Consider the following 21923-nt stretch of genomic DNA (forward strand, 5'->3'; position numbering starts at 1 on the left):
GGGCATGGTTGCTAGGGCCGAGCTAGTGGGGTGAGGCGAGAGGCTCTAGGAGAGACTCCGTGGTTGCTAAGGCGGGAGGTCACAGAGCGCGGCGCAGGGATTGGGCCGTGTCGGGGGAGGTGTGTGGTGATTGGGCGGTGCCCAAGAGGCGCCCGGGTGAGGCACTGGTGCGCAAGCGGGAGTTCCGGCTGGAGGCCCGTGCTCTGGGCCGGCGCCTTCACCATGGCCTCGGTAGAGCTGGACTACACCATCGAGATCCCGGATCAGCCCTGCTGGAGCCAGAGTATGGAATGAGGGTTGGGTGCAGGCGCGGGGAGGTGACCTCATGAACCTGTGGGTTGCAAGCGCAGCTGTAGCCCCGCCCCTCATGCGGCCCCGCCCTCCCGCGGGCCACCCCCTCATAGGGTCTGGCAGGTCCTAGACTTAGAGAGGCTCAGGGAGCCCCGCCCCTCATAAGCCCCGCCCCAGAGTGTTCCTCCCTGGCGAGCCCCGCCTCTGCCCCGAGTCAGCTGCTCGCTTGGGACCTCTTTTCCTGTCTTTCCTGTCCGGGGTGCTCAGGTCCATGCCCTTTAATCACTTCTCATAGCTGAAGGCTGCCGAAAGCTGGATCCCTCCTGATTCCTTTGTTTGGGATTGGGCTTCCCACATCTAGCCTATCACTTATTATTTTCCCGAAGGCGTGGAGGGGGAGCCTCGCGGGGTCACCGGTCCTCGCAGAAGCCCGGGACTCAGAACCCTTAGCCGTCCTTCTCCACTCTTCTCGGCAGTGGTTAACAGTGCAGTCTCTGCCGTCGGGTAGAACTCGACTGAAATCCTGACTCCTTCCTTTAGGAGCTGGATTACCTTTGGTAAGCTACCTTCTCTGAACTTCAGTTTCCTCCTCTGCAAAACGGGGATAAGGATAGTAACCTTCCTCATAGGGCTGTTGGGGCCGTCTGGAGATTGTGTAAAGGGCCTGGCATGGAGTGAATTCAGTAACTGGCATTTACGATCAGCATTGTTTCTCTCCTTACATTAAAGAAAGACATAGGAGGCTCCACAAAATTAGGCTTGACAGCAGGCCCGCATCCATGACAGTGTGAGTAGATCGGGGTCCAGAGAGTGGAAAGTTTGGTCTCTCTGGGAATTCTGGCAGAAGGGCCTTGAAGTATGATCAGCCTGAGGCCAGCGTGTCCCTCACCTGCATTAGTCCAGCATCGCCTTCACGCCTCCTGTCTCACTGCCTGCAGCCCAGCCTCTTAAATTGCTACCACAGTGATCTTCCTAATGCAAAGGTTTGATCTTATACTCTGCTCTCCATAAAACTTACCTCCTTCAGGAGAGCCTTCCCAGACCCCTCCCGTAGCATCTCATGTTCTTTGGTTGGAGTCTAGGAGAGGGCAGCCTTTAGGGTCCCACAGAACAGATGGCCCCAGACCAGCTGTTTTTCCCTAGAGCTGGATCTGCTGGCTTAGCGCTTTTGGGTTTATAGATGTAAAAATACTTCGGACACGTTTTGGCGTCAGCAAGCCGTGAAGTCAGTTAATATTATTTACTTTGGAGAGCCTTCGGCTGCAAAGGGTTGGAGCTGCCTTCACGGCCAGGAGGGCAGCCTCGTGGTCCTGGTTCACATTTCAGCTCCACGTCTTATGAGTTATATGTCTTTGGCAAGCTATTGAACCTCCCTGAGCCTGAGATTCCTCCACTGTGAAATGGGGACAGTACTAGTGCCTACCTCCTCGTGGGATTGCGAGGGTTACGAGGTAGCGTTTGGATGTGTGTCCTTGGCACAGTGCAGGTGCTGCCATTGCATTGCTTCCCCTATGGTTCCCCTTCCGCCCCGCCCCCCTTTCTTTTTTTTTTTTTTTTAAGAGATGGAGTATCCCCTGTCGCCCAGGCCAGAGTGCAGTGGCGGATCCTGTGGCTCCCTTTGTTGCTCCAGGAGGCTGAGTCTTAGAATTGAAAGAAATCTCAGACTGTTTTGTCCTGCCTCCCTCTGTTGGCATGAGTGCATTCCATTGCTAGCAGACCCTTCCCTGAGGCGATGCTTCTGCCCAAACATCCTAGCCTGTTGGAGGCAGCTGGGATTGTTAGAAAGCACTTCCCTTTCTTGAGCTACAATAGGCCTTCCTGCAATTTCCGCTCTCAGTTCAGCATTTGCTGTGTCCTGGCCCTGGGATCGTTGTTGGCCATTCAGAAGTGACTCACACGCCCAAGGAGCTGAGGTTTTGGGGAGGGGAGTGAATTTATAAGCAGGTGGTTTCAAAATGATGTGCTAACTGCAGGGCTAGAGCATTGTGGTGGGAACGATACAGAGCAAGGAGTCTCTCTTCCTCTCTTCAAGAGGACAGCTTCGTGCCTTCACGTTTCCTCCAAGGGAAACACCTCCACGGCCTTCAGTTGTTTCTCCTCCTTATTGCTCCTCCTAACTGGCTTTAATTCATTGCCCTTCCCTCTCACAGTGCATGCAAGAGGAAAGCTAGAGGTTGTCAAACCCCTCAGAAGGAGATCACGACACTGTGGTCCCCTGAATCCATTTGCTTCCTTTCTGCAGAGCTTCCCTCCAGGCCAACATGGCCTCATAGAGTGACAGTCTTTTGGAGCCCCAGAGATTGTCTGTCTTTTGCAATTATTGTTTAATGGTGGAGAAGTGTGTAGGACATTCATATTTAGTTTCTGAAATTACTTTTTAAAAACTTTTTTTTTTTGAGGTGGAGTCTCACTCTGTCGCCCAGGCTGGAGTTCACTGCAACCTCCGCCTCCTGGGTTCAAGCAATTCTCCTGTCTCAGCCTCCCAAGTAGCTGGGACTACAGGCACCCGCTACCATGCCTGGCTAATTTTTGTAGTTTTAGTAGAGACAGGGTTTTACCATATTGGTTAGGCTGGTCTCGAACTCCTGACCTCAGGTGATCCACCTGCCTCAGCCTCCCAAAGTGCTGGGATTACAGGCATGAGCCACTGTGCCCAGCCTTTAAAAACATTTTTTTTTTTCAGTTTAAAAAATTTTCATTTTCTTATATGGAGACAGAGTCTTACTGTGTTGCCCAGACTGGTTTGAAACTCCTGGGCTCAAGCAGTCCTCTTATCGCAGTCTCCCAAAGTGCTGCGATTACAGGTATGAGCCACTGCACCTGGCCTGAAATTACTTTTCCCCTGTACTTGAAAAATCGAAACCACAGAGCCCATCACTGCTGTGAGCTGACAGAGAAGCTGATGCTGGCACATTAGCTAGCTGGAAGGCAGCTGTAGATCTGGGGTCATTCAGAGCCCTGGGCCTTGTAGGTCAGGCTTGGCAGCCCAACATCCTCCTGCTGGGAATCCTACCAGCCAGTACCTATGGCTGCCCACGCCGATGGTTGTCTGCCCAGGCCTTTGCTAAAGCCAGTTGTTTGACCCAGAATCTGCCTTCCCTCTCTTTTTCCCAGGCCAGTGATCCCCTCACTCTCTCAATACCCTCTCTTACTTCATTTCGTTTGGGAAGGGTCTCTCCTGGGGCTCCCTTAAGCACTATATTTTCCTGTTGTCGTGTTTTTGATGGCTTCACTCACTGTCACCAGGGCCTGGGAGGGATGAGGTGCCAAGTGAGCTGAATGGAATCACTTGGCAGCACTGTAGGACCAAGCCAGAGCTGCTCTGACATCCCAGGCCCGGGCCGTGCCACCCTTCCTCCCATCCAGAGAATGGTCAGCCAAGTCCTACCAAGATCCCCTCTGTGACTTGCTCATAGGCCAGCAACCTTCTTAAAGGCACCATGTGGCTCTCATATTCAGTAAACATAAAACAAAATTCATTCGTAGAATTAATGGGGCTGGGGCCTGGGCCTGGGACAAACATTTTGCTCTTAAAGTAAACAGAAGGTCTTAAGGGGATCACAGAGAGGGGAAGTGAGGGGGTTTTTGCTCCCCAGGTCTTACCGTGTGCCTTTTTTGCTTATCAGTGGCTGAGGTCAAAGAAATATAGACATCATTTTAACCCTCAGGAAGTTGTCTCAGGCACCCAGGAAACAGTGCTGAAGGGTCTGGACCACCATGGTGGGCCCTGTGGTGGGGGAGGCTTCCTAGAGAAGAGCAGCCCAAGCTGGACCTGAAGCTTCAGGAGGGCTGACAGACCCCCATGGTGAGCAGCAGAAAGTGCGGAAGTCAAGTCCACGGCCATACCACCTTGAACATGCAGATCTCAGAAGCTAAGCAGTGTCAGGCCTGCTTGGAACTTGGATGGGAGAAAGTGAAGAAGTAAAGCCCTGAGGGGGGATAGTGAGTGGCTGGAGGGAACAGGGGCCTGGCAGGAGGCTGCGCTGTGCTTTTGTGGGTGGAGAATGAGATGAAAACCTGAAGATCTGTCATGATGGACAGACCTCAAAGACCCAGGAGAAGAGTTGTTTGGGATTTGATCCTTGTCTTGTCTATGAGGACCCCAAAGGCCTTTTTTTTTTTTTAATACAGAGGAGTTGTATTTATTTTTGGAATCATGATCTCCTTTCTTTCACCTCTAGATAAGAACTCTTTCTGGCCGGGCGTGGTGGGTCACGCCTGTAATCCTAGCACTTTGGGAGGCCGAGGTGGGCGGATCACCTGAGGTCGGGAGTTCGAGACCAGCCTGACCAATATGGAGAAACCCCGTCTCTACTAAAAATACAAAATTAGCTGGGTGTGGTGGCGCATGCCTGTAATCTCAGCTACTCAGGAGGCTGAGGCAGGAAAATTGCTTGAACCCGGGAGGCAGAGGTTGCAGTGAGCCAAGATTGTGCCATTGCACTCTGGCCTAGGTAAGAAGAGCGAAACTCCGTCTCAAAAAAAAAAAAAAAAATAGAACGCTTTCTAAGTGTCTGCTCTATGCCAGGTGCTGGTGCTGTACTAGACCCTGGATTTGAGATCCAGGCCTCTTTGCAGGCCTCCTCTTCTCTGAGTGTCTGTGGTACTTACACTGTTAACCATGTTCTATCCACGTGACAGGCCCACCAGGAGCTCCTTTCATTATTTTATTAATCCTCACAACCACCTTGTGAAGTAGGGAGAACCCTTAATCCTGTCTTACAGATGAAGAACAGACGCTCGTGGGGAGGTAAAATGTCTTGCCCAAAGTAATTCCAGATTTCAGCTTAAGAGCCTTATTCCAGAGCTTGTGCGTGCCGAGATTTCAGTTGCCATTAGGAGTTGCTGCCTGTATACGATGCCATTTCTAGAAAACAATTAGGGACATGCACAAAGAAAGGGGTGTCTACTGAAGTATTTTTATAACAGCAAAAAATTGGAAACAGCATCATATCCAATAATGGGAGATTTGGTCACCATAAATTATGAAACATTCTATAGCCTCTCTGAAGCCACTAAAAATAATGGTGTAGAAATATATAAACTGACAGGGAAAAATGTTCATAATATATTGCCAAACGGAAGAAAGCAGATTACAAACAATATGATTCCAATTTTATTAGATATTCATTTTCTACTTTTTCTACAGTGAGTATGCATTACTTGTGAAGTAATAATAATTTCAATTTATTGAACTCTTTCCTTCTGCCAGGTACCATGATAAGCCTTCTATAGCTATTATCTTATTTAATTCTTTGTATCATTATCCCCATTTCACAGATAAGGAAATTGAAGCTTAGAGAACTTGATTAAGGTCTGTGTCATAGTTATTAAGTGGCAGAGGCAGAGAATTGAACCGAGATATGATTTTGTACAGTATGTACCCTTAGATACTATGCTACTCTGCTCTGCTCTTCTTTTAAAAAGTAAATAAAAAATAAAGTAATTTGGCCGGGTACAGTGGCTCATGCCTGTAATCCCAACACTTTGGGAGGCCGAGGGGGATGGATTGCTTGAGCCCAAGAGTTTGAGACCAGCTCGGGCAACATGGCCAAACCCTGTCTCTGCAAAATAATACAAAAATTAGCTGAGCATGGTGGTGCTTGCCTTTAGTCCCAGCTACTTGGGAAGCTGAGGTAGGAGAATTTCCTGAGCCCAAGAGGTCGAGGCTGCAGTGAGCCATGACTGCGCCACTGCCCTCCAGCCTGGGCAACACAGAAAGACCTTGTCTCAAAGAAGAAAAAAAAAATTTGATTTAAATATAGGACCTGTGAGACACTAGAAAGTTTTTCTGGGGAGTAGAGAAAATTAAGAATCTTTCAATTTTTTGCATGTTATTTTATTTTTATTTTTATTTTATTTTATTTTTGAGACGGAATATCGTTCTGTCACCCAGGCTAGAGGGCAGTGGTGTGATCTCGGCTCACTGCAAGCTCCGCCTCCTGGGTTCACGCCATTCTCTTGCCTCAGCCTCCAGAGTAGCTGGGACTACAGGCGCCCGCCACCACGCCTGGCTAATTTTTTGTATTTTTAGTAGAGACGGGGTTTCACCTGTTAGCCAGGATGGTCTTGAACTCCTGACCTTGTGATCCGCCCACGTCGGCCTCCCAAAGTGCTGGGATTACAGGTGTGAGCCACCGTGTCTGGCCAATTTTTTGCATTTTAAAAAGAAAACATAGTTTCTATTTTCATTCTGGCTTGCGAATAAAAAAGTACATATTGTACTGCAGACCCTTATGCCTTATCAGCTCATTCCTTTGTCTTCCCCATATGCCCCTGGGATATACACAATCTAATTTATGCTTGAATTTTATGGCTTGAACTGTTGTACAATATACGTATTTGTAATTCTTGCACTATCTGTGTCAGTGTTATTTGTTGAGAAATTCTAGAGGACAGGGAGCTTGTGAGATTAAATTGTTTTGTGGGGTACTCGAGAAGTGCTAGGGTTGAAAAGAATCCTTCCGCATTGCTGAGGGGCTTCTGGGCGTCCCTGGCCTCTTTGACTTCTCAACTGCTTTTGACTCTGCTGGACCACCTCTCCTGTTGTTTGAGATAACTTTTTTTTTTTTTTTTTTTTTTTGAGACAGAGTCTCGCTGTCGCCCAGGCTGGAGTGCAATGGTGCGATCTCGGCTCACTGCAGGCTCCGCCCCCCGGGGTTCACGCCATTCTCCTGCCTCAGCCTCCCGAGTAACTGGGACTACAGGCGTCCACCACCTCGCCCGGCTAATTTTTTGTATTTTTAGTAGAGACGGGGTTTCACTGTGTTAGCCAGGATGGTCTCGATCTCCTGACTTCGTGATCTGCCCGCCTCGGCCTCCCAAAGTGCTGGGATTACAGGCGTGAGCCACCGCGCTCGGCCAAGATAACATTTTAACTCTCATTGCAGAAGTTATACATACTGATTTTAGAAAATGGGAAAAAAATCATGAAAAAGAAATTGCCTCTAATCCCAGAAATAATTGCTATTAATATTTGATGTATTTTTTTCTATGCATTAAAAAAAAAATATGTGGCTGGGTGCGGTGACTCACGCCTGTAATTCCAGCACTTTGGGAGGCTGAGGTGGGCAGATCACCTGAAGTCAGGAGTTCGAGACCAGCCTGGCCAACATGGTGAAACCCCGTTTCTACTAAAACTACAAAAATTAGCCGGGCATGATGGTGGGTGCCTGTAATCCCAGCAACTAGGGAGGCTGAGGCAAGAGAATTGCTTGAACCTGGAAGGCGGAGGTTGTAGTGAGCCAAGATTGCAGCATTACACTCCAGCCTAGGTGACAGAGTGAGACTGCCAAAAAAAAACCCAAAAAAAGCGTGCGTTTGTGTAGTATGTGTGTGTATGTGGGTATTCTGTTATGATATTGCTTTGTAACTTGTGTTTTCACTTAATGTATTACTATTATTTTAAAAAATCGTAGCATTATTGAGAAATAATTCACATACCATAAAATCCACCCTTTAAAAATATACATTTTTGGGTTTACTTTTTGCTGTTGAGTTTTAGGAGTTTTCTCTGTATTCTGGATATTACTCCCTTATCAGATACATGATTTGCAAATATTTTCTCCATGCTGTGGGGTTTTTCTTTTTTTCGGATTATGTCCTTTGAAGTAAAAAGTTTTTATTTTGATGAAGTCTCAATTTATCTCTTTTGTTTGTTTGTTCCTTGTACTTTTGGTGGCATGTCTATGAAACTGCCGCCTAATTCAAAGATTTACTCCTGTGTTCTCTTCTAACAGTTTTGTAGTTTCAGCTTTTACATTTATGTCTATGATCTGCTTAATGTGTTATTGAATATTTCTCTATGATTTAACATTTTTCTTTCTTATAAGTGGAATTACCAAGTCAAAGATTGCATTTTTTTTTTTTTTTTTTTTTTTTTTTTGCAGTGGAGTTTTGCTCTTGTTGCCCTGGCTGGAGTGCAATGGCGCAATCTCCGCTCACTGCAACCTCCGCCTCCTGGGTTCAAGCGATTGTCTGCCTCAGCCTCCCGAGTAGCTGGGATTGTAGGCGCCTGCCACCATGCCCAGCTAATTTTTTGTATTTAGTAGAGACAGGGTTTCACCATGTTAGTCAGGCTGGTCCCGAACCCCTGACCTCAAGTGATCCACCTGCCTCGGCCTCCCAAAGTACTGGGATTACAGGCTTGTGCCACCGCGCCTGGCAAAGATTGCATGTTTTTGAGACTTTTGATACATGTTCCAGAATTCTTGTGACGGTTTTCTCCCTGTCATTTCTACCCCTCCCTATCTGTCTCTCCACTGCTGTGGTTCAGGCCTTCACCATCTCTTGCCTTGAATTTTATAGTAGCCTGCTACCTGTTACTGATGAAACTGTCAGTGCAGTGTGTGTTAAGTGTAGTGGTGTGGTGGTGGGTGCTGTGACAGTACAGAGGAGGGGCACCTCACTCAGTCTGATGGTTTGGGGTGGGGGGTGGTGAGAAGGGGTTTGGCAGGGCGTCAAGGAAGCCTTCCTGGAAGTAAATAGTGAGCTGATTCTGTAGGTGGAATGGGCATTAGCAAAGCATGAACACGGAGCATCAGCATCGTGGGCTGGAGAGCAGAGAGCACGTGCAAGATCGCGGCGGTGGAGGCGGTAGAGCACGCTGGTCCGGAGAGTGGGCGCTGGCTCTGCTGCTTCCTGGCTGTGTTTTTGGGGGAAAGGGACTTCCCCTCTCTGTGTTTTAGTTTTCTCTTACATAAAATGGGGCTAGTAATAGTAGCTAACTCCTAGGATGGTTGCAAGACCAAATGAGGCAGCATATATTGAAGTTCTAGCTGGGAGAAGCAGGTAGATGAGGTCATTATGGGGTCTCTTGATGTACACGAGGCAGCCATATATACAGGTTTGGAGCTGAGGTGATGGAGATGGTTTTGTTATCTACAGGGCTGGCTAGGGTAGTGGATACAAGCTGGTCTTTAGAGTCAGACCAGCTGGGTTTGGATTTCAGCTTCACTGCTTGTTAGTTATGTAACCTTGAGCAAGCCGTTTCGTATGTGCCTCAGGTTTTCGTCTGTAAAATGAGAATTCTTGCTCGTAAGAATATTGCAATTTTTTTTTTTTTGAGGTGGAGTTTCACTCTTGTTGCCCAGGCTGGAGTGCAATGGCGCAATCTCGGCTCACCGCAACCTCCCCACCACCAGGTTCAAGCGATTCTCCTGCCTCAGCCTCCTGAGTAGCTGGGATTACAGGCATGTGCCACCATACCCGACTAATTTTTGTACTTTCAGTAGAGATGAGGTTTCTCCATGTTGGTCAGGCTGGTCTCGAACTCCTGACCTCAGGTGATCAGCGTGCCTTGGCCTCCTAAATTGCTGGGATTACATGTGTGAGCTACCACACCTGGCTTTTTTTTTTTTTGGATAATAGGGTCTCGTTCTGTCACTCAGGCTGGAGTACAGTGGCATGATCTTGGCTCACTTCAGCCTTGATCTCCTGGGCTTAACCTATCCTCCTGCCTCAGCACCCTGAGAAGCTAGGATTACAGGTGTGTGCCACTTTGCCCATCTAATTTTTATAGAGATGAGGTTTCGCCATGTTGCCTAACCTGGTCTTGAACTCTTGGGCTCAAGTGATCTGCCTGCTTTGGCCTCCCAAAGTGCTGGGATTACAGGTGTGTTGTGAATAATAAATGAATTGATATGTAAAATGCTTGCAATAGTGCCTGACACATCATGCTGTGTGTGTTAGCACTTTTTGCTGGAGAAGTTTGTAATGGTTTAGGAACAAGGTATATTTGATTGCTTGTACAGGGTTCTGGTAAGTGTGAATAGAGTGGGAGATCTAGCCAGGGGCCAAAGTTTTCAGTGCCTCAAAGTCAGCTGCCAGAGGCCCGGAGATGTCAGCGGCAGGAGAGGGAGAGGGTGATATGGCCAGTGGAATAAGTAAGAAAAGGGGAGGAGTTTGTTCAAGAGGGTGGAAGAATCATGATCCTGATGTGGCAATAAATAACAATAGCCATAGCAATGACTTTTGGCCGGGTGTGGTGGCTCACACCTATAATCTAGCACTTTGGGAGGCTGAGGCAGGCGGATTGCCTGAGCTCAGGAGTTCGACACCAGCCTGGTCAACATGGTGAAACCCCGTCTCTACTGAAAATACAAAAATTAGCCAGGTGTGGTGGTGGGTGCCTATAATCCCAGCTACTCAGGAGGCTGAGGCAGGGGAATCGCTTGAACCCGTGGGGGCGGAGGTTGCAGTGAGCCAAGATCGCACCACTTCACTCCAGCCTGGGCAAAAAAGTGAAACTCCCTCTCAAACAACAACAACAACAACAACAACAAAAGTGTTTTTAAATGAGCCGGGCCATGGTGGCGCGTGCCTGTGGTCCCAACTACTCAGAAGTCAGAGGTAGAAGGATCGCTTGAGCCCAAGGAGGTTGAGGCTGCAGTGAGCTGTGATTGTGCCACTGCACTCCAGCTTGGGCAACAGAGCGAGACCCTATCTCCAAAAAAAAGAAATCAATAAAGAATATTACAGAAAGCTTGGGCTATGGGAGTAGGCAGTGTGTCCAGGGTGCCAGTATTCTGAGGGTTTCTTCGCCTTCATAGAGGGTGAAGAGTCATTCCTGCCTGAGTCGGTAAAGCCAAGGTTGCCAGCAAAATGGAGTTACAAATCCCAGCCTCAGGAGGAGGGGCAGTTGGGAGACCCAGCAGCACCTGTTTGAACTTCTGGCAATTGGGAGTGCACCATCTCTGCTGGTGGGGGCTGGCCTTGACATCCCATGGCCGCCAGGGGATGTGACCTCCCTTGGTTGCTTTCTCTGTATTTGCGATAAATCCCAAAGCCCTTTGCTGGTGTCTCGGTGGTGGCACATGGGGGAAACCCTGTAGGCAGGGGAAGGGGAGCCTGTTCTCAGACAGCTGCAGAGGTGAGGGAGCCTCTCAGTACAGGGTCTTGGAAATCGAGTTGCTGGGTCTCGAAGGTGCAAAAGCAGGTTCAAACGGTAGCTGCTGATTACCCTCCATGAGGCCGCCGCAGCCTGAGCCTCGTGGGCAGAGTCATACCCAGCCTCAGGAGGAGGGGCAGTTGGGAGGCCCAGCAGCACCTGTTTGAACTTCTGGCAATTGGGAGTGCACCATCTCTGCTGGTGGGGGCAGGCCTTGACATCCCATGGCCGCCAGGGGATGTGACCTCTCTTGGTTGCTTTCTCTGTATTTGCGATAAATCCCAAAGCCCTTTGCTGGTGTCTCGGTGGTGGCACATGGGGGAAACCCTGTAGGCAGGGGAAGGGGAGCCTGTTCTCAGACAGCTGCAGAGGTGAGGGAGCCTCCCAGTACAGGGTCTTGGAAATCGAGTTGCTGGGTCTCGAAGATGCAAAAGCAGGTTCAAATGGTAGCTGCTGATTACCCTCCATGAGGCCGCCGCAGCCTGAGCCTCGTGGGCAGAGTCATACCCAGCAAGGTTGGGCTGGGGCCCCACTGAGGCCCAGGGCCTCTCCACCAGAAAGGCCAGTGCAGGTGAAGAGCCATCTGGCAGAAGATGGGGACACTAGGCCGAGAAAAGTGGTGAGAATATTTGGAGCTGCTTGAGATAGACCTGTGGGACTGTCTCCCTCATCAGAGGCCGAGCCAGCACCCGTGGAGGCCGGGAGGGCTGGCAGGTGTCAGCAGGGGACTGCGGCTTTGGCAGCTTCTGCTCCAGGCTGAGTTGCAGCCAGGCCTGGGACCCCCACCGGTGCGGGCAGTTAATCTCCGAAGGCCAGAGTCACCACCACTAGAGAGCAAGAACATTGAACTTTTCAATCACATTAATTTCCACAGGAAATTGTTGTCTTCCTTTTGTCCAAAGGTTAGTGATTTATATTTACCATCCTCTTAACTAGGCTTGAAATTTACTGTTGCCAGGTCACCACTGGCATCCATAAATTTCAGGGTGGCAGCTGAGCATAGCCAAGTGGCTTGGTCCTTGGAAGGGTGCATGCCGGCCCTTTTGGGAGGGCAGATTAACTGGCTACAGACGGTCCTTGTACAGAAGTCCCCCTGAGGAGGCGGGTATTCACTTTGCAGGGGAAATGAGATGAGGTCTGTTTGACAAGGTTGCAGGGAGGCTTCCTCAAAGGCAGCCCTGGTGGTGGTGGCAGCTGGTTTGTGCCTCTTAGCATATCACCAGCTGTGGACGGGGTGGCAGCACAGATGGTGCTGGAGCAGGGGCCAGATTCCCAGCCCTACACTTTGCTTAAACAAGTACCTTAACCTCACTCTGCCTCAGTTTCTTCATCTGTAATAAGAGGACCTGCCTTAGAGTATTGTTATAAGGGTTAAACTTCAATAAATATAGGCTGTTATTATTCTCTGGCAGGACAGGGTAGGTGGCTTGGTATGGGCCAGAGTTAGTCAGCCTCATGTCCCTGCCTGCACTGTCCTGTCCATTTCTCCTTTTAAGACCTTCTTCTTCCCAGGAGGCTGGGGTGGGCAGATCACTTGAGGTCAGGAGTTCGAGACCAGCCTGGCCAACATGGGAAAACCCCTTCTTTACTCTAAAAAAAAAAAAGAAAAAGAAAAGCTGCACATGGTGGTGGGTGCCTATAATCCCAGCTACTCAGTAGGCTGAGGCAGGAGAATTGCTTGAACCTGGGAGATGGAGGTTGCCCTGAGCTGAGATCGTGTTACTACTGCCCTCCAGCCTGGGTGACAGAGCAAGACTCTGTCTCAGAAAAGACCCTCTTCTTCCATCTGCTCATGGAATTAGAACAGGGGCTGGCAAACTTTTTCTGTAAAGGGCCAGTCAATATTTTAGGCTTTGTGAGTCACCTGATCTTGTTGTAACTAACTCTGCTGTTCTTAGTGTAAAAGTAGCCATAGACCCTAAGTAAATGATGAGTGTGGCATGTTCCAATAAAACTTTATTTGTGGACAGTGAAATTTAAATTCCATATAATTTTCACGTGTCATAAAATATTCTTTTGATTTTTTTTTTTTTTTTTGAGACAGAGTCTCTGTTGCCCAGGCTGGAGTGCAGTGGCTCGATCTCGGCTCACTGCAAGCTCCGCCTCCCAGGTTCACGCCATTCTCCTGCCTTGGCTTCCTGAGTAGCTGGGACTACAGGCACCCACCACCATGCCCGGCTAATTTATTTTTTTTTGTATTTTTAGTAGAGGCGGGGTTTCACCATATTAGCTAGGATGGTCTCAACCTCCTGACCTTGTGATCCGTCCGCCTCGGCCTCCCAAAGTGCTGGGATTACAGGCGTGAGCCACCACGCCTGGCCGATTTTTTTTTAACCATTTAAAAGTGTGAAAATTATTTTAGCTTGCAGGCCATACAAAAATAGGCAGTGGGTTCAGTTTGGCCCCGGGGTTGTAGTTCGCTGAGCCCTGGATCAGAAGGGGAAAGGGTGTGGAGAAGGTATTTACTTTCCTCACTTGGGCTGTCTTCGAGTCTCTAAAGAAAGGTGCCCTTGTGTTGCTTTGTCCGGTGACCCCATGGTGCCTCCTGAGAGGCCTGCAGAAAGGCAGCTGGAGCAGCACGGGGTGGGAACTGGTGCACACGTGCTGGCAGGATGCCTGGGCCTGGCACCCGTTGGTTCCCTGCCTGCAGCAGCTGGAGTGCTGCTGGCTCTGGATTGGGCAGTCACCCCTGCCCCCACCCCAGCTCTGGTGTTGACAGTCCCCATCTGTGTTTCAGCGAACAGCCCCAGCCCAGGTGGGAAGGAGGCAGAAACTCGGCAGCCTGTGGTGATTCTCTTGGGCTGGGGTGGCTGCAAGGACAAGAATCTTGCCAAGTACAGCGCCATCTACCACAAAAGGGTGAGTACTCTGGTGCCCTCTCCCCTGGGCTGCCGTGAGGGCTGACCACCTTTGAGGCAGGCCTGGGAATGGCTTTAAGAACAGCCTCTAGAGTTCGAGACCAGCCTGGCCAACATGGTCAAACCCTGTCTCTACTAAAAATACAAAAATTAGCTGGCATGGTGGCACATGCCTATAATCCCAGCTACTTAGGAGGCTGAGGCAGGAGAATCGCTTGAGCCCGGGAGGTGGAGGTTGCAGTGAGCAGAGATTGTGCCATTGCACTCCAGCCTGGGCGACAGAGTGAGATTCCATCTCAAAAAAACAAAACAAAAAAAAAAAACAAAAAACTGTGAGGAAGGCCATGGGGTTATAGGGACTTGGTGGGATTATCCCCACTTGGCTGCCAGCTCTGTGGCCTGTCGTGACCCCTTTGGTCTCCTGATGGCTTCCTCTTCCTTCCTCCCTGCATTCCACAATGGGCAGCCCACCCTTGATGTGCCCTACAGTTGTAGAGTTGGCCCAGGCTCCAGTCCCTGTTAACTGGCCAGTGCCTCTGCGGGCAGCAGGAGCCAGGGCTGGGTGTCTGGGCATAGCTTGTACTCCCAGGACCTCCTCCTTTCCCACCAGGTGAGTTTCTGTCTTATGACTGCCCATGGCACCTTTCACATTCCCAGACTAGTAGGGCCTCTTGGAAAAGAGATTCATGCTGCTTCTCATCCAACCAAGGTTGGATATAGAGACTGTGGTAACTGCAGGGGGCCTTAGCAGGACTTGGTTATATTTTGGAAGCCTCTCTCACATCTTGGGCCTCCAACTCCACCCTCCCCTCCTCAGCCCAGATCTCTCCCCCAAACAGCCTCCTGCGGGGGTACCCATACAGACAGCTCCAACTGCCAGCTGGAAGCCTTGGACTGAGCAGTGGGGGGGCACCTGGGAGAAAGGCCAGCTGAGCCCCCTTCCCCTCAGCATCCCTCCACTCACCCACGTCCACATCCCGCCTGACCGAGGTGTGTGGTGGCCCTGGAGTGGGAGGGAGATAGGGGGAAAATGTCGTTCTGACCTTGAAGCCTCTCCCCAGCCTCCAAGGCTGGGGCTCTGGTGTTGCCTTTTACAGACAGCCCCACTGCAGGCAGTTTCAGCTGCGAGTTCTGCTCACTGGGCTTGGTTTGTCTGGCTTCTTCATTAGCCTGAGATCTTTGAGGGCAGGCAGGGGGACCAGGAATAGTCAAGTATGGCTGGGATGAAGAATGAAGGGACAGGCACCCAGCAAGAGGTGGGGCTTGGAGGGGGTCCTCAGGGGATTTAAGCAGGGATGTGATGTTAGATTCGTGAATCAGAAAGTCCCTTTTGGCCTGGCGCAGTGGCTCATGTCTATAATCCCAGCACTTTGGAAGGCCGAGGCGGGCAGATCACTTGAGGTCAGGAGTTCGAGACCAGCCTGGCCAACATGGTGAGACCCCATCTCTACTAAAAATACAAAAATTAGCCAGGCGTGGTGGCTGGCACCTGTAGTCCCAGCTACCGGGGAGGCTCAGGTGGTAGGGATCGCTTGAACCCGGGAGGTGGAGGTTGCAGTGAGCCGAAGTCACACCACTGCACTCCAGCCTGGGCAACAAAGCGAGACCCTGTCTCAAAATAAAGTCCCTTGCTGCAGAGTAGCGGGGAGATTGGAGGGGTGGGGCAGGAAGCCAGAAGTGAGTTTAGAGGGGCTTGCCATGATCCAGGGACAGAGGGTAGTCAGGACCTTGGAGCTGGGGGTGTCGGTAGAGGTAAGGTGATGGATTGAGGAGCTTGTCAGGAGGTAGAATGGTAGTTTAATGAGAGATTGGGCATGGGCACAGGGATAGGGAGGTTCCCAGGGTAATGCCAGGTTTCTGGCTGGGCACCTCCTGTGTAGAGGGGGGTGTGTTTTTTGAGACTGGAACACTAGAAGAGAATCCACAGGCTCTGGAGTGGATGAGATCCCCCAGGGAGTGTGTAGGGGACAGAAGAGGGCCTAGGACAGTCCTGAGGAACCCAAACTTAATGGAGTAGAAGATGAAGAGGGTCCTATGAGGAAAGGAAGAGTGGCCAGAGATGGATATGAAAACCCAGGAAGGTGTGACAGAATCTGCAGAAAGAGTCTTTGGGAAATGGGCCGTTGTACAGGGCAGGAGTAAAGATGCTATTTGGGCAGAAGGCACGAGGGAGAAAGTAGATGGAGTAAGATCCCAGAGAAGGCAGAGGTGTTGAGGTTGCAGGGTTGGGGGAGGGGTAGTCTTGGAAAGGAAGACTTTCCAATAGGGAGGATAGGATGAATGTAGAGAAAAAAAAAGTCCAATCCAAAACGCTAATATTTTATTATTTAAAAGAAAACAAGGTGGATGCTGTGGCTCATGCCTGTAATCCCCGCACTTTGGGAGGCTGAGACAGGAGGATCACTTGAGCCTAGGAGTTTGAGACCAGTCTGGGCAGTATGGTGAAACCTGATCTCCACAAAAAAATTAAAACAATTAGCCAGGCACGGTAGTGCATGTCTGTAGTCTTAGCTACTTGGGAGTCTGAGATGGGAGGATCACCTGAGCCTGGAAAGTTGAGGCTGCAGTGAGCTGTGATCGTGCCACTACACTCCAGCCTGGGCGACAGAGTGAGACCCTGTCCCAAACAAAACAAGCAAAACAAAACAAAAACACCATATTCTAGCACCTAGAGATGACCTCTATTTACACTTAGTGTATATCCTTCCAGCTTTTTTTTGGGGGTATATATTTTCTTTACCTACATGAGACCTATTGAATGTACTGCTTTGTATCCTGCTTTTTTCAGATCATGATCTCCACCTTCTTGTTTCATCTCATTTAGTTTCCAGTCCATATTCAGATTCCCTAATTGTCCCTAAAGCATCCTTTACAGCGGATGTGCCCAAACCAGGATCCAATCTAAGATCACACATTGCATCTAGTTATTTTGTTTCTTCTTAAGGCTCTTTTAAATCCAGAACTGTTCCCCTCCCCACTTGATTTTAGATTCAAGGTCTCACTCTGTCACCCAGGCTGGAGTGCAGTGGTGCAATCATAGCTCACTGCAGCCTCAACTCCTGGGCTCAAGCAATCATCCTGCCTCCAGCCTCCCGAGTAGCTGGGACTGCAGGCATGCACCACCACGCCAAGCTAGTATTTTTTTGTTGTTGTTCTTTTTTTTTTTTTTTTTTTTTTTTGAGATGGAGTCTTGCTCTGTCGCCCAGGCTGGAGTGCAATGGTGTGATCTCGGCTCACTGCAACCTCTGCCTCCTGGGTTCAAGCAATTCTCCTGCCTCAGCCTCCCAGGTATCTGGGATTACAGGCATGTGCCACTACGCCTGGCTAATTTTTGTATTTTTAGTAGAGACGGGGTTTCATCATGTTGGTGAGGCTGGTCTCGAACTCCTGACTTCATCATCCGCCCACCTTAGCCTCCCAAAGTGTTGGGATTACAGGCGTGAGCCACTGTGCCCGACCATTTTTTTTTCTTTTTTAGAGATGGGGTCTCACTGTGTTGTCCAGGCTATAGAACAGCCCCTTTTTTCATTTTACTGGCTTATTGAAGAGACTGGGCTGCAAGATAATATTTCTAGGAATGTGTGATTCCAGATGCTGCCAGAGAGAAACATACAATGGGGACTGAAAGCCCTCTGTCGGATTTGAGCATTTGGGAGAATGTGGGTGGCCTTATGCAGCCTCCTCTTCAGAGTCTTGGGAGGGATGCTCAGGCACTCCAGGGCTAGGAGTTCAGGCGGCTGATGGCAAGGTAGCTCTGCTGACCATCCCTGTTTAGCCATGGGTCATTTAACTACTGTGGCCATACGATTTTCTCCTTGTTACTACCACGTCACTAATTACTGCTGTTATTGGTTGAGAGTTTACTTTCTGTCAGGTGCTGCTTTGATCATTTGAGATACGTTTTTTTCATCTAATTTTACCCATAACCTTATGAGGTGGGTGTTATCCCAATTTCACCGTAATCTTATAGATGGGGACCCAAACTCAGAAAGTAGTAAGCTGCTGCTTGTTCTTACTATTGATACATAGTGGTGCCAGGAGTTGAACCCAGACCTGTCTGACTCCAGCACTCTCCAAAGTCACATTCCCCTGACAAAGGGCCCTTTGTCTCTGGAACAGGAGGATGAGGGGGGATTAGGAGCCAGGCATGGTGGCTTTTCTAACTGACCTAGAAGGGGACCTGTGTGGAGATTGTGGCACCCTTGGCCCAGGCATGAGGAATATAGAAGCCTAGAGGGAGTTTGGGCCCAGATTTTAGAATTCGAGGAACAAGTGTTTACTGTATTTGGAATTTCAGGGCAGGTATGAGGAGTGATCCCAGGCCCGGGAACCAGGGACATTTGAGTGTCAGGTCCCTGAGTCCAGAGAGTATGGACTCTGTTTTTAGGAGCCTGGGAGAGAGGGAAGGTGACAGTGACCAGTGATGAAAGTGATGTGGGCCTGGCTCAGAAGTGGCCTCTGGTGGTCAGGGCTGGGGCCCGCAGGCCAGCTCTCGGGTACTGGTCTCATGGGGGTACTACTTGTGTCTGGGAGGTAGGGACAGTGCAGATCTGAAGTGCTGGGGCAGGGTATAGCCAAGCAGTGAGGCCCCGCCCCAAATGTCAAGGCCTAGGATGGGAGGGCGGGGTGCAGACAGGAGGGAACCAGAGTAAAGAGACTTCCTCTGGTCAGCCCAGGTGTCTCCAGTACATGCTTCAGGCCCTGGGCCTCAAATACCACTCCAGGCCAAGAGGGCTTGGCCAGCATGAAGCAATTAGTCCAAAAATGGGCCTTAAGTATACCTTCCCCGCCCAGAAGGCACCTGTGTCTGTGGGCGGTGGGCTGGTGGGCTCAGGCTGAAGCAGGACCCAGAGCATTGCTGACTCTGTGGGCCCCATGGCCTGTGTCCTACAGGCTGGGGTTGCTGGGCCCTTCTGACCTTAGCTTGTACCCACTACCCCCACCTCATCTGTGAGGACTGATCGGGCCTCTCTCCCCAGGGCTGCATCGTAATCCGATACACAGCCCCGTGGCACATGGTCTTCTTCTCCGAGTCGCTGGGCATCCCTTCACTTCGTGTTTTGGCCCAGAGGCTGCTCGAGCTGCTCTTTGATTATGAGATTGAGAAGGAGCCCCTGCTCTTCCATGTCTTCAGCAACGGTGGCGTCATGCTGTACCGCTACGTGCTGGAGCTCCTGCAGACCCGTCGCTTCTGCCACCTGCGTGTGGTGGGCACCATCTTTGACAGCGCTCCTGGTGACAGCAACCTGGTAGGGGCTCTGCGGGCCCTGGCAGCCATCCTGGAGCGCCGGGCCGCCATGCTGCGCCTGTTGCTGCTGGTGGCCTTTGCCCTGGTGGTTGTCCTGTTCCACGTCCTGCTTGCTCCCATCACAGCCCTCTTCCACACCCACTTCTATGACAGGCTACAGGACGCGGGCTCTCGCTGGCCCGAGCTCTACCTCTACTCGAGGGCCGACGAAGTAGTCCTGGCCAGAGATGTAGAACGCATGGTGGAGGCACGCCTGGCACGCCGGGTCCTGGCGCGTTCTGTGGACTTCGTGTCATCTGCGCACGTCAGCCACCTCCGTGACTACCCTACCTACTACACAAGCCTCTGTGTCGACTTCATGCGTAACTGCGTCCGCTGCTGAGGCCATTGCTCCACCTCACCTCTGCTCCAGAAATAAATGCCTGACGCCTCCCCACAACCTGCATCTGTGGGGCACTCTTCTCGTTCAATTCTCTGTAGCCCTTTGGGACTTTGCAGTCCCCTAAGTAGAAAATTCCTATGGGCCTGTCTCCTGGGGGCCTCCGTCTGCTGGTGGTCTGCTTACCACAGACTCCTAAGGGGCAGGAGTGCCTGGGCATGTGTCTGTGGGAGCCTTGCAGTGAGTTGTGTTTGGACAAGTGCAACAGTCAGGCTGCTGATTCCTGTGGCATGCAGGCTGTAAAGGTTGACAAATGGAGGGGGGTGTTGAGGGTGAGCCCTAGTTGATTTTTTAAAGTTTAAACTGTGGTGAGAACATTTAACATGAGACCTACTCTCTTTTTTTCTTTACTTATTTATTTATCTATTTATTTCGAGACAGGGTCTCACTCTGTCACCTAGGCTGGGGTGCAATGGTGCAATCATGGCTCACTGCAGCCTCAACCTCCCAGGCTCAAGTAATCCTCCCACCTCAGCCTCCCAAAGTGCTAGGATTACCGGCGTGAGTCACCGTGCCTGGCCAAGATCACCTAACAAAATTGTAAGTGTGTACGATACTTAAAATTTAAGAGATTATGTGCACGGCAGACCTCTAGAACTGAATAGTCTTGCATCTTGCATAATTCAGAACTTCGTCATCTTGCATAACTGAAACTTTGTGCCTGTTACCAGAGTTGAGTTTTGATTCCTTGAATGGAAGGTGACCTTTGTGGGGAGATGCCAGAGGGAAGGTATCTCGGTCAGGGGTAGCGTCAGGCTGCGGATAGGGGCTGTGATCTTTGCTCCAGCAGGGCGAAGCCCTACAGTGTAAAGTACCATTCACATGGCTCCCACTTGGCAGTTCACTCAGAGAGGCTCCTCTGACCCCATTGCCTGGGAGTCTGAGGTAGAAGCCAGATGAGGAGCTGAGGTTAGGAGCCTGCCTGGCTCTACCACACTTTGCTAGGAAGCCGCTGGATTCGGGAAAGTTGCAAGCTGAAAGTTGCCAGAGAGAGTGGGGGGCAGGAAGGCAGCAGCATTGTAACAGGAGCTGTGATGAGTGAACTCCCAAGCCCTAAAGACCAGAACCAGAGTAAGGGGATTTGGGCTGAAATAGCAAACTCCTTCATCTCCTGGAAGGGAGACCCACTTAGATACTCTCTAGGCTGGAGAGGTGAATTCAGCCTGATAGTTCAGTATCATTTATCATTCTGGAAGTCACTACTGCACAATGTTGGCATATAGTAGGTATTCAATAAATATTTGAATGAGCTTACTGTGGTGATGAAGGGGCTTAGGGGGCAGTGAAGGAGATGGCTAGAAAAGCTCTGGATGGGAGCTGACTCTTGGGGATGATGGACCCTCTGTCCCCAGAGCCGCGTTCTGTCTGCATCCCATCAGTCCTTGGTGAGTCCCCACTATGGTGGCAGAGATTCCCATGCTGTGTGGCTGCATTCCTAGCCATGGCCAACAGGTGGCAGTGCAGCCTGTGCCATGAGACAGCTCAAGGCTCCCACAGCAGGGCGGGCTTCAGTGGAATGCACTCACTCTGGGTTAATGGCCCCTTTTAGAGACCATATGGCCCCCAGGGTGGCAGTAACCAGCCATCAAGGACCTACTGAGTCCAAGCCTATGGGAGGGGAGAGTAAAGACATCAAAGAAGTCGGCCTGACAGGAACTGGGCATTAAGAGCCTCCCCTTCATCTCTCCGTTGCCCGCACCTACCCACTCTTCTCTTCCAAACCTGTATCTTTCCCAAACCCTCAGCCATCGCTGGAGCTGCTCCACCCTCCTCGACAGAGGCAGTGTACATTCCCAGGATCCCGGGATCCCTGTGTTCAGGATATTGGGTGCCATTAAACTGGGTGTGGAGCTGTGAAGGGCCTTTGCTGGGCTCCAAGGGGGACTTGTCTGTGCTTCTTCTGGGTGCAAAGGGTGGCAGGAGCTGCCAACTGGACCCAAATCTGAGGAATTCACTGTGGGTATCCCAGAGAAAATGGGCAACTAAGGCTGGGGATTTGGGCAGATGGGCCTGGTGTGCAAGGTGTCAAAGCAAGTCTGGAGTCAATGGGGCTACTCTGGGGCCTTGACTGTTTTTCTCCAAACAGCTTTCTGTTGTGGGTGAGGACTTACATGTAGCTTTGAGCACCCGCCTGGGAGGCATCTAGGAAGCTGAGCTACCTCACTGGCAGTGGGGAGCTGTGGGGGGTCAAAGTGCCAT

General features: G+C 50.5%; 1 protein-coding gene across 4 annotated transcripts; it reads left to right on the forward strand.

Moving 5' to 3' along the window:
* The first annotated feature begins 78 nt into the window (after positions 1–78).
* TMEM53 (transmembrane protein 53) lies at positions 79–20978 on the forward strand. Of its 4 annotated transcripts, none has more exons than XM_063627749.1 (4): positions 256–283; positions 678–848; positions 13917–14038; positions 19017–20978. In XM_063627749.1, the coding sequence occupies exon 4, from the start codon at positions 19053–19055 to the stop codon at positions 19665–19667; it is 615 nt and encodes a 204-aa protein (XP_063483819.1). In that variant the 5' UTR covers positions 256–283; positions 678–848; positions 13917–14038; positions 19017–19052; the 3' UTR covers positions 19668–20978. The 4 variants fall into 4 exon arrangements, with proteins under 4 accessions (XP_055111325.1, XP_055111326.1, XP_063483819.1 ...); XM_063627750.1 differs by having other exon boundaries at positions 265–283; positions 768–848; XM_055255350.2 differs by lacking the exon at positions 678–848 and having other exon boundaries at positions 79–283.
* The last annotated feature ends 945 nt before the right edge of the window (positions 20979–21923 follow it).

The sequence above is a fragment of the Symphalangus syndactylus genome, chromosome 12 (genome assembly GCF_028878055.3).
Source record: "Symphalangus syndactylus isolate Jambi chromosome 12, NHGRI_mSymSyn1-v2.1_pri, whole genome shotgun sequence".
In the NCBI taxonomy this organism is placed as follows: domain Eukaryota; kingdom Metazoa; phylum Chordata; class Mammalia; order Primates; family Hylobatidae; genus Symphalangus; species Symphalangus syndactylus.